At 41.9% G+C, this 12,229-nt stretch overlaps 2 protein-coding genes across 3 annotated transcripts; one reads left to right on the top strand and one right to left on the bottom strand.

Moving 5' to 3' along the window:
- Positions 1-552: 552 nt before the first annotated feature.
- LOC122841428 (peroxiredoxin-6-like) lies at positions 553-12,102 on the bottom strand. Of its 2 annotated transcripts, XM_044134720.1 has the most exons (6): positions 12,019-12,102; positions 5,165-5,279; positions 3,332-3,488; positions 1,834-1,983; positions 1,555-1,701; positions 557-909 (listed from the first exon to the last, which is right to left on the bottom strand). In XM_044134720.1, exons 2-6 carry the CDS (start codon positions 5,254-5,256, stop codon positions 721-723), a joined length of 735 nt encoding a protein of 244 aa, XP_043990655.1. In that variant the 5' UTR covers positions 5,257-5,279; positions 12,019-12,102; the 3' UTR covers positions 557-720. The 2 variants fall into 2 exon arrangements, with proteins under 2 accessions (XP_043990656.1, XP_043990655.1); XM_044134721.1 differs by lacking the exon at positions 12,019-12,102 and having other exon boundaries at positions 553-909; positions 1,849-1,983; positions 5,165-6,933.
- On the top strand, positions 7,305-11,238 carry LOC122841427 (phospholipid phosphatase 6-like). Its single transcript, XM_044134719.1, has 2 exons — positions 7,305-8,108; positions 10,710-11,238. The coding sequence occupies exons 1-2, from the start codon at positions 7,721-7,723 to the stop codon at positions 11,129-11,131; spliced, it is 810 nt and encodes a 269-aa protein (XP_043990654.1). The 5' UTR covers positions 7,305-7,720; the 3' UTR covers positions 11,132-11,238.
- Positions 12,103-12,229: the final 127 nt, after the last annotated feature.

The following is a 12,229-nucleotide window of genomic DNA, read 5'->3' as shown; positions in this document are numbered from 1 at the left end:
AACTTTGTCACTCAGGTTATTAATCAATATCCCCCAAGGAGAAGTGGAAGTGAATCAATGGTTAACATAAGATTAACCATAATGACTGATTAACCCCTAGTGGGTTAATCAGTCATTAACCCAGTTAGCAGTTATAAAATCTTGTCTGTTTCACCATAGAGAGAAATATTTTATTTAATTTAGAGCTGCTAGCCGCCCTTTTTATTGAGCCAACACATCACGGTCAGTTTTCTATTAGTTTGGCTATTTAGTTCTAAATCGGTATTTCATCTTACCTCCTAAAATCAAGCTTCCACAGTGTACAGCAGTTCCTCTGTTGACATCACATAAGGCAGCAAATCAGTTACATTTGGGCTCATCTATTTTTATTATTTATTCAATTACCCCCTTTTGAGGTGTTTATTTGTATCCCACTGCAAAATGTGGGAGTGTAATAGGGATTTAAGGAATGCTTAGCACCAGTAAGACACATGGATGTTGTTTATGAGGAGGACCCAGGTAGAACAGAATGGGCTGATTTTTTATTATTTTCTTATTAGCTCAGACTGGATGCAGCTCCACTGTCCTTTTAACGCACACAACAATGTGTAAGGTGAAAGCAACATTTATTTTCTTTATTTACTTCTGTCACCCCATTACAAACAAGTTATGCAAGAACAACTCTGCTTCTACGGTAAGACGTTTTGTATTCGTCGCATTGACTTGCACAAAAAGCCTGTTTTATGAGAGAGACGTGGGTAATTCGGGTTCAGCCGGTGGCGGTTCACAGCCTTTCCTATCCAGTGGATCTGGAGTGTAGCGCAGGTACTTCCTCCCAGACGGCAGCTCCTTGCTGAAGACGCCGATCGGGAACAAAGCGGCGGCCTCGTCCTCGGGCATGTTCGGAGGCACCATCACGCAGCCTCCGGGCTGGAGGGAAGAAATGCAACGCGTGGAATTAAGGTTTTTCTACTTTTTAATTTATTTACTTTTTCTACCACAACCTTTAAGTTATTTTCAGAGATTTTATGTGACGGAGCAACACAAAGTAGCGCACGCGACTCAAGTGGGAGGAAAATGAAATGGTAAAAAAAACTAAAAAAGTGTGGCATGCTTAGGTGTTTAATTCTTTTTAATCAGATATCTGTGAATAAAAATTGACAGGCGTCTTAAACAAGGTGGTAGCCAACAAGGCACCATATGAAAACAGACATGTCAGATTTTGCCCAAATTGACTATGTTTGTCTACATCACCCTGATGAAACATGCTGTGGGAGTGACCTAGTAGCTTAAAGCTACAGCAGACTCCAAATATCTGCTGTTGTAATCTAATTAAAAGCTGTTTTAAACACCTTCCACAATAAAAAATAAAAAAATAAAAAAAAAGCAGACTGTATCGAGTACAAACGCAGGCCAGATTTTCAGATTTTAACTTTTTTTCTCCTCCCTCTTTCTCGTTAATGCTGTACTTTGGTTTGGGTTATCACATAAAATCCCACTAAAATTCATAAGGTCCATTCTTATTGCTGTAGGTCGGGCTCCTGTTGAGGATTTTTGTCAAAAGGTACCACACACCTTCCACTCGGTGGGCGTGGCCACTCGTTTCTGAGCGGTAAGCTGGAGGCTGTCGAGCACGCGCAGGATCTCGTCGAAGCTGCGTCCCGTGGTGTGTGGATAGAGGATGGACAGTTTCAGCTTTTTGTCAGGCCCAATAATAAAAACCTAGACAAAACAGGGGAAATCAGAGTGGAAGGTTAAGCGGGTCTCAAATCCTCATCTCAGGTCTCAGATTCAGGATTTCCGAAGTGAACCGCAACTTCACTTCGGAAATCCTGACGTGGTTGTGACGCTCACGCAGCGAGCAGTGACCGGCATGCCGTCTTTGTCCTTCTCGACGGGGTCCAGCATGCCCAGAGTGACTGCCAGCTCCCGCTTGCTGTCTGCGATGATGGGATAGGGCAATTCACTGCCCTCAGACTTCTCATAGTTGTAAGCCAGGATGTCCTAGTCAGAGAGGAGACACGCAGGGGCTTGATGAGTTTTTTTAAAACCAAAGCAGCTGCCAAGACGACAGAGCTGACATATCCATTTATAGCCAAAACCAGTAGTAGGCACTGCTAGCTAAAAAGTTAGTTGCACTAACCATAGAGCGCTACTCATAAACATTAGTTCCATTAACACTAATGCACAACACCAAGCGGAAGCTAATGCTAAAGCACCATACCATCACAGTATTTATCGGAAGCTAATGCTAAAACACTACACCATCACAGTATTTATCGGAAGCTAATGCTAAAGCGCTACACCATCACAGTATTTATTGGAAGCTAATGCTAAAGCGCTACACCATCACAGTATTTATAAAAAGCTAATGCTAAAGCGCTACACCATCACAGTATTTATCAAAAGCTAATGCTAAAGCACTACACCATCACAGTATTTATCAAAAGCTAATGCTAAAGCACTACACCATCACAGTATTTATCAGAAGCTAATGCTAAAGCGCTACACCATCACAGTATTTATCGGAAGCTATTGCTAAAGCGCTACACCATCACAGTATTTATCGGAAGCTAATGCTAAAGCGCTACACCATCACAGTATTTCTCGGAAGCTAATGCTAAAGCGCTAACTTCAGTTCACAATCTGTCCTTCAAACTCTTAAGTACTATTTTAAATTTCCTTTGTAATTTACATCTTCTGTAATTCCATTTCAGATGTTTTATTAATGGTTATATTTTGCTCTCTATCGTCTGCGTTTTATTTTGTTCCTTTATGTTTCTTGTTTGAGATGAAGTTATTGGGGGGGAAAAAAAGAAAGAAAGCGAGTAGAGAAAACGGAACTGCTGCTACAAAGTCTCCACACACTTCAATTCTTAGACCAATAACTAAAGTTTCAACAAAGAGGTCAAACTTTATTAACCTGCCAAGTAAATTAGTGCGTTAGACTGTATCTGATAGGCACGCTAAACGTTTTCAGAGTTAGCAAAAGAGCTAAATGAACAATTAGCTCTTCAGTTGATGGAAAACTTTAAAACATGGAGAATACTGTGTACATTTTGTTGTGTTACAACCGGAAACTTTAAGAGTGATGGATCAGTACAAAGTAGGCGGTTTGCACGACCCCAGAAGGAGTTCTTTCTTCTTTGCAAAGTCGCTAAAAGTGAGTCATTTTGAAATAAACTTTGGTCTGGACTTTAACCAGGACCCACTAACAAATGAACATGTCTTGCTCTGAACCAGTGCTTCTCAAACTTTTTCAGGCTGAGAACCATCTAACTCATTTAACAAACACCACGGACCACCTGCCTTGAAGTTGTTTCGAGATCTTTCACGAGGCGCTGCATATCACCTTGCTCCAGCCGTGGTGATCCTCCAGGTTGTCGACGGACAGAGCGATCAGCTTGACGTTGCGCTTGCTGAACTCGCCACTCAGCCTGGCGACTCGACCCAGCTCCGTGGTGCACACAGGGGTGTAGTCTCTGGGATGCGAGAACAAGATACCCCACCTGTAGAGAAGATGGACATTTTAGAGACCAGTAGGGTCGGGGGCTTAAGATGAGTTCTGGAGTAGGTTGAAGTAGGAATGATAACAATCTGACATTTGAACGACAGGATGTGACCTGGTTTTTGCTGCACTGTATATGACCAAGGAGCTACTTTTGTTGAGGTCAGGAACTGATCAATGAGGTCGAGGTTTCATACTTGCTTGGCGTGTTCTTTCGTCTCACTGTTGAGCTAATTTTACATGTTGAGATAAATGATTGCTATTATTTCTGAAACACAGCCTATAATTATTTGTTACTGTCTCCACCAAGGGTCTTCTTGAGCAACCTCCACTCTTTTTGTTTCTGTGATGTTTTAGTTGTCTGCCTAAGGTTTGGCAAGGAGGAGGTGAACAGAGATGTTCAGTCCTCATCGGCCATGCTTCCAAATACTGAGAGAGGAATGTGTAAGACATTTTATTGCTGTCAAAGATTTCTTGGTCCTACTCTCCACTTAGTTTTTTATAAGCTTTATTGAGCTGACACATGAGGTATGTCATCCCAAATGTTAGCCACTAAGTATAAAATCAGACCCAATTGTTGAAAACTTAAGCAGAGCCCGCACCAATCATTTCTCAATAGCCAAAGTTCAAACCCTCTGTACGGAGCCAAACATAGAACGAGGAGCTGGTTCCGAGGCTAAAACTGTACAACCCTCAGTTAGCAGATTGAATAGTTAGTTCACGAGAGAATAGGGAAAGACTAAATAAATGTGTCAATTTTGGAGGGGCTGACATCACGAAGTCTTTTTTATGGAACATGGAAGCCGTAATAATGTTTCTACTGTGACGAGGTGACACCAAAATAGAAACTTTCAGCCACGATGTACATCTGAAATCAACTCTCAATCACAGAGGTGGAAAGGAAATGGCTTCAGTTAGGCTGCCAAAGCATCTGGAAACTTTCCACTCATTGAATTTACATGAACCCCTCGGTATACCCAAAGTTTTCTAGAATTGAAAATGAGGCCATATATCCAACAGATTTGCTTGGTCCAAATTTAGGTCTAGGACGGGTGCTAATCGATATTGCCTCAGAAATTTATAAACCTACGGTCAAAGCAAATGAGGGCAAACCCCAAACATGACACAAGAGACTGATAGGGTTACGCAAAACTGAGCAACTTAGTTGGTGAATGTGAAAGTTCTTTCAAACTTTGAAGAACTCATTGACATAATTCTTTGTAAAGAGGTTCTACCTTCTGTTTTGCTACATAATTGAATGAGAGAGTGTGCTAAATCAAAGCTTTTTGCTGATGGGCTATGTTGCTAACAGAAAAATAACAGGATGTGACCTGGTTTGCAGATAAATTTTTAATCTGATGACACAGGATTTTTCTTTCTTTCCCCGTAAGTCAGCAATGTGATTGTGTGAAGCATCTTTGATATGACTCATATAAACCTGACATATTTTAGCTTATTGTTGCTGTTCATCTGACATACAGGATCCAGTTGTATGTATAGATTTATGTCTCCACTGTTGAACAAGTATACCTCAGACGCACACAAAGCAGAAATCAGAACGCTAACAGGAATCACACACTGTAAAACTCCTCCACCCTTCCTTGTTACACTGACTGAATTATCATCAAATCACCTCAAAGATTTCACACACTCAATAATCTACAGATCTTTACTTACGAATCACCAAAATATTCGTGGAGTTTCACTGTCCCAGCAGTGGTCTCCACCTCGAAATTAGGAAGCTCGTCTCCAAGCAGCAGCCCTGGCATGTTGGATGTGGTCGTGGGTTGGCCTGCGAGAGACAGCTTTAAACAGAAAGAAGGCGGAAAGTTTTCTCTGAAACAGCGCGAACAGCGAGGGGGTGGCTGGAGGCGGTAGGACGATGTGACCACAATGATGTGTTCAAGTCACCAGAAACCACAAGCTGTTCAAAACACACTTAGTCTTGAACAGCTTAGTCTTTCTATCACTCTAAGAAACATTGAGTCTAACCAGGGCTTCATGCTGAAAAGTGAGATAACAATAAAGAACAAGATAAGCAAACTGAGCAAAGGGGATGAGGAGAGGTATTGTTCGGTTTTATAGGACGCCATTTTGAACTACCTACTACAATCTGGCCAAGTCAAGTTGTACAGCACATCTCAGCAACAAGGCAGTTCAAAGTGCTTTGCGCCATAAAACCCGGTACAATAACTAATTATGAAACAAGCATTACATTGCGTCAAATGCCATTATCAATATTATCAAACGACATTTACAACAAATATTTTGATCAATGTTCCATTTACTGGGGTGCTGTGGTGGCGCAGGGATTAAACACAACCCAGATATGGAGGCCTTACTCCTCGACGCGGCCATCGCAGGTTTGATACCCGGCCTGGTGATTTTTGCTGCATGTCCACAGCAGCAGATCATTAATGTGTTGTGGTGCTAAACCAGTCAGTGTTTTATAAACTAACGGTCTATATCCTCAGAGCTACAAGGAGCCAGTGGAAGGACTTTAGAAACGGTGTGAGGTGCTCTATCTTCCTGGTTTTAGTGAGAACAAGAGCAGCAGCATTCTGAGTCAGCTGCAGCTGTCTGACTTTTTAAGCACACCTGTGAAAACACTGTTGCGGCAATCAATGCAACAAAAGATAAACCCAGGGATGAGTTTCTCTAGATCTCACTAATCTTAGAAATGTTCTTCAGGTAATAAAAGGCTGATTTTGTAACTGTCTTTAAGTGTCTCTGGATGTTCAGGTCTGAATTCATCAACCAGATTTCAGACCTGATCACTAATTTCTGAGCTGTAATAACTGGAGCTGTGCATTGACTCTAGATCGTTCCTCTTTAGGTCCAAAAGATAATGTCGGCTAACCAGACTCTGTGGTGGCATAGTTACCTTGAAAAAGTAACTTGATTTCTGACTAATCCCTGAAAAAGCAGTTACTGTACTGATTACTTGGTTGTACAAGTAAGGAAGTTAGGCTACTCTAATAGTTACTTTCAGCAGCTCCGCTCCTTCAAAATAAACCTGATCGCCATGCTTAAGGGCAGCATTTCTTCAACTATACACTCTCTGACCAACTTCTTCAACTCTTCCCCCCACTGTTTGGTGGTTGGACTTCCTGCATTTGTCACAGCTGGTGGGACTTTCTCTTTCAGATTGACTGTGCCATGGTGCTGCGACTCCCAGTGGTTTGAGGCTTCTGGCCTGAACAAACTTGTGATTTAAAAATGCGTTTCTTATCTAGTGGAAACACCGTGATTGCAGAATTGTTTTTTCGACAAAGTTTTGCATGCATTTGTAATGGAAACACACACCGACATTAACCCATTCTTCAAGTGGTGAGGTGGGACATCTAACTTTGTGATGGATTGGTCTGTAGCTGCGTTTCCATTGACCATATTGTTATGCAACTTGTAATTACCAAAATAATTTTGCGTAATAGAAAAACTCTTCACGTCTAAAAAAAAACCCCCCCAAAAAAACGTTTTTTCGCTAGGATGAAATGGCTTTTCGGCCTCATTGAAGTTCGCAAAACTGCAATGGAAGCACTTTTTTTTTTTAGCATTGTAGTTGTGGATCAACAACCGAATGTTACTACTGGTGGAAAATGCAAAAAAACAAAACAAAAAACAAAACAAAAAGATGGCAGGAAGTGGTAAGTGGATGATGAGAATGTTTTTAATGATTCACCACATGAAGAAACTTATTCGGTTGTGATTTTTAATTGTTTCTTATTTAATGGAAACACATCAATTGCGAAATTGTGGGGTTTTTTTCTACATTAGCGGAATATTGATAATGTTTCGCACACATTTGTAATGGAAACGCAGCTCATGTTTGACCCTACACAGAGTTGGCAAAATAAAATAATGTTTTCATTTTGATAGTTTGATGTGTGGCAGAAGATAATTTAATCTGGTTTCTTTTATGAAAATCTGAACCATGGTTTTCTCAGAGTACCCTTAACTCCAATTTTTTTTTACATTTATTTATGCTTTTTTGCAGAGTTTGAGAAATCTCAAGGAAAATAAATAAAGACAAATTGTTCCCCAGACGGTTTGTAAGTAAGAACTTAGCAGTGTTGCGAGCCCACGTGATCGGAGGAGGTGGGTCCGGTTCTAAACTGGTGCCAGATTAACCAGTGTTTGGATTGGACCCGTTTGCAGGATGGTTTGCGTCTGAGCGCAGCGGGACTCAGAGAGCCGCGCGAATCAGTGCCCCACACTCTGTCAGAGGAAGCGATGTCCTCCCCAGGGAGCAGACGGAACAGCTGCCGAGGAGCCGCGGCTGGAAGCAGAGCATCGTCGGACTCGGTCCCCCCAGGGCGCCGCCGGGCCTCCTCCAGCTGCCCGTACTTCTCCCCCGGCGCGCAGGCCGAGGACTTCTCCGTCAGTCTGAGCCAGCCCATGTTCTCCATAACGCTGCGGTTCCTGCTGGCGGTGGACCTGTGGCTGTCCAAGAAGCTCGGGGTGTGCGCGTGCGAGGAGTCGCCGTGGGGAGGCATCCGGCCCCTGGTGCGACTGGTGGAGTTCTCCGGGCACGTCGTCCCGTGGCTCGTCGGCGCCGTGTACACTCTGCTCCGGGGGGGAAGCGTGGCGGAGCAGGAGCTCATGCTGAATTTGACCCTGGGTGAGGAAAGTGTTTGGAGTGGAAAAGTGTTGGTCTACGTCTGGGTTGGAATAATTCCGACCAATTTTTCTATTTCGAAACAAATAATTTGAACTCAATTCCTCACTGAGCCATTTTAGCACCTCTAACCTTTCTGTTTGATTCAACAGCTTCGTTTTACTGACCTATCTTTGTTTGTCTTTGTCACCAAATTTGACGGCGGACACTGTTACGCACAAACTTACCAATAACTCGACAAGACCTTTGGCAGTCATTGTCGCGCTCTGCTGTTGTCTGGCCTAAGCTGTGCAATGATAAAGGCTGTTGAAATAGCGCAACGAGCTAAATCAGTCTCCCCATCGGTCACCTAATGTACAGTACAAAGGGGAAAGTGGCCCCCCGACCAACAAACAAGAGGTGGGCTTCAGTTGGAACACCAGTTTCTGAGAGCCACTTTCACGTGTGTTTTTTTATTTATTGATTGATTGCTTTAAACCCTTTAACAATTGTTTTTGCGCTTTAATGAAATACCACAGCTATTCTTGGAACACATGTATGACATGTTTTATTGTTAATGTCAGACGGCAGGCATACATCAGTGGCCTGTGCACTAATAATAATAAAAACAACTCCAGGCCATAAATAGCAGTAAACACAGTAACATGAACGAGTTCCAGGTTTAGGTGAATGTTGAAAAGACAAAATATTTGTTTCAATGTACTTTAGCTAATCCCAGGTAGGTAGTCTAATGCAGCTTTTTATGTTCAGCCTTGACATTGTAAACAATAATAATAAATAATTGACCTACTGTTTGTCAAAATAAGTTAATAGCTATAAAACACATAGTTTTTTGAAATTCAAAAGTATATTTGAAATTATTTTCTGGCCCAAATTAAATTTGTAATATTTAATTTTTGTAATAGAAAGAAAAAAAATCTATATTAATCCAAAAAGTACTTAGCAAAATTATATCCAAAGTAGAAAAGAAATGATGATAATAATAATAATTAAAAAAACACTTACTTTCTCCCCACGTTCAATATTTCTCAGCTTACACCAAATGGCTTTGGTTGCCCTCTCCCTGTTAAACCCTTCAGCCAGTTACCGCCACAGCAACACCAGTTTCCTGTTGTGATGCGACACCTTACACATTTAACACAATTTTTAAACAACTGAATATGTCTTGCTTCAGCCGCTGTTATACACATAACATTACTGTAACCTTTTTTCTAAAGGCTTATTAAATGTCTCTTGATATTTCCCTCGAGTCTTACTAAAACTATTTTAGACATCCTGTTAAAATCACAAGAAATAAAGGCTTGAAATATTTCACTATGTGTAACAAATCAATGTAATGAGTGTGAAATATATTGTACTTTTTCACAATATTCATTTTTTGTTTTTAGATGCATTTTCTTCTTCCTCTGCTCCGGATCTAATTTGTGTTTATGTTTATGGGCTCTGTGTACGATGCCTTCTGATTGAGGGTTGCATGGCCGCTGCTGGCATGCACAGTCCATGCATGGGTGAAATCGGTGACTCATCTGGCTGATCTCTCTGCTGATTCTTCTCACTAAACGTCCCAAGGTCATTACATAGCCCTTCAAGGCCAGACAAATTGGTTTGTTTACCAGAAGTGGTAAGAACAATATGCATTTTTCTTTTTAAAGAACATCTCGTACTTGACAAGAACTTAATTGTAGAACTCTTGCTAAACCCACTTAATAAATATCCTATTGGATGGTTTGTATGTTGTGGTTCTGAGATGTCGCGCCAGAAAAAAAGTTCTTTCCGGATGATGTGTCAAGAACAATCCACGAGATCCCCAACCAAGAAGAGAATACATTTCTCTGTTCTTGTGTAGTAGAAAGAACAGAGTCCTCCATGGTTGTGTTGAGTTGCCAATGTTTCCGTAAAGTCATCTTTGTTTCCTTTGAGTTCTTTGTATTTTGATTTAGTCCTCCACGTTTCTGTCAAGTCCTCTTAGATTCTGTTGAGTCCTCCATGGTTCTGCCGAGTCCTTCTTGTTTCCACTGAATCAGTTGTATTTCTGTTGAGTCCGTCACATTTCTGTTGTGTCCTCTTTGTTTCCATTGAGTCCTTTGTGTTTTTGTTAAGTTCACCATATTTTCTGTTGAGTTCTCAGTGGCTCTCTTGAGTCTTCTGTTCTTCTTAAGAGTCTATGTTTCTGGTGCATCTACTAACTTGAGTAAGTAGAGAGTCAAGACTCAACAGAAGCTCCTGTGTCTACAGTTTCCAGTGAGTCCGCTTCCTCTTTGTGATTCTACTAGTTTACCTTGTGCACTTAATGTAGAAGCAGCCAAAGTTTGGACTCGTATGACTTGGGTCAGACATTCTGTACAAAGATTTGAATCACTATCCCTTACTAGTGATGTCCAAAATATCTGTGACAGGCTCACCTGTCTGGTCATAGCCTATAGTTTCAATGCAGGAAGGTGATGCGAAAGTCCTTGTTTCCTGACATGTCTACTTACACTATTGAAATGAAGAGCAGGCGCACAGTATTGGACTTTATGTAGACCTAAAAGTAATGGAAAGACTTTATGAATATCTTTCAAGTGTAATCCAAAGTTTTTTTTATGCCTCTCTCCATCTTCACAGCTCTAATTTTGGACCTGCTGCTTGTCAGAGCCGTGAAGACGCTGGTGAGACGACGAACACCCATCCAGAACCGCTCTGACATCCTCTCAGCCTTCTTCATGGAGCGCTACTCCTTTCCCTCGGGCCACGCCTCGAGGGCCACCATGTGCGCCCGCTTCTTCCTCGCCCAGGTTGCAGACACGGCCTCCATGAGGGTCCTGGTGGTGAGCTGGGCGGTCCTGGTGAGCTTATCTCGGCTGCTGCTCGCCAGGCACTATGTGACGGATGTGGGCTTTGGCTTGGCCATGGGTTACTGCCAGTACAGCGTGGTGGAGAGGTTGTGGGTGACTTGGGACTCTCTGCAGGAATTGATTTTCATTCGACTGAGGGAAAGCCTGGACAGGGCTTATGAGGGACTGTGGATGATAGAGTGGAAACATTAAGTCATATATGCGGATGTGTGTGTGTGCGCGAGTGTATGTATGTGTGTGTGTGTCCGGGTCAGCCTTTGTGTTGTGAAAATGTGTAGCCTGTTTGTATTTAAAACCAAAAATCCATGCTGAATTTTAGTTATTTTTCAATTAAAGTCACGTATGTGCTGTTCTGATCTGGTGTTCTGTTTTCTTTTCTGGTTTGAGAACCTCTAACCCACACATACTTAAAATGTTTGAAAATCATGTGTCTAAAATTAAGGCCTTAAAATATCTTCAATTCATTTAAAAATATGACTTGGCCTTAAATATATTAATCATAGGACTTAACATTTCTGTCAGGCAAAGTTTTGGCAGACATCTTTATTCCGTCTTGTGACTGGAGATGGACCAAGCTACCACTAATTAGCTGCTAATAGACCCGTTCCAGCTAGCTAGCTTTCTTGGGTCTGACATGGGTAAGTGTAAATTTATGGCCAGTTGGCTGGATGATGTACGTCTCCACTGGCTCAGTTCTAGATGCCAACCCATAGGCGGGTAGGTGGATCCTCTTGGGAGGGGAACTTTAGTTTCACTCTAGAGTTTAAGGCTGTAGAGTCAGTGTAAGAGGCACAAGGCCAAACACACACCCAAAACATCAAAGTTTTTTCTACTACAGAATCACCCAATCATCCTCTATATTTATAGTCTTTGGGTCTCAAAAAGTGTTAAATGTCACAAAGTCTTTTCTTTCACACTGAAATCCCGTCAAAATCTAGCTGCGTTTTTATCTCTGTGTGCAACACATGCACGTGCTTCCTGACAAGGTTTGTTTGTGTTTCAACGTGAGCTGTCAGATTTCACAGTGCAAACTATATTTATGTGATCCCTGCTGGCGGGGAAAGTCAGCTCCCACTCTCCCAAGTTTCCATCAGCTGCTACCGAGTCTCTTGACTGTGATTATACTGTGCGACACTTCTCTCGTGTTTCAATGTCGATGAACTGAGCCGCCTTTTAACGCGCCATCACCGAACCAAACAAAACCCCGCGTCTAATGTCACGACTTCATTCTAAGGAGGTTAAGGTGCGTCCTTAATGGCGCCGGGGATAAACTGAAACATTATAAGCATT

This window comes from Gambusia affinis, linkage group LG12 (genome assembly GCF_019740435.1).
Source record: "Gambusia affinis linkage group LG12, SWU_Gaff_1.0, whole genome shotgun sequence".
Lineage (NCBI taxonomy): Eukaryota > Metazoa > Chordata > Actinopteri > Cyprinodontiformes > Poeciliidae > Gambusia > Gambusia affinis.
Note: the sequence above shows the minus strand (reverse complement) of the source record. Positions and strands in the feature narration are given on the sequence as shown.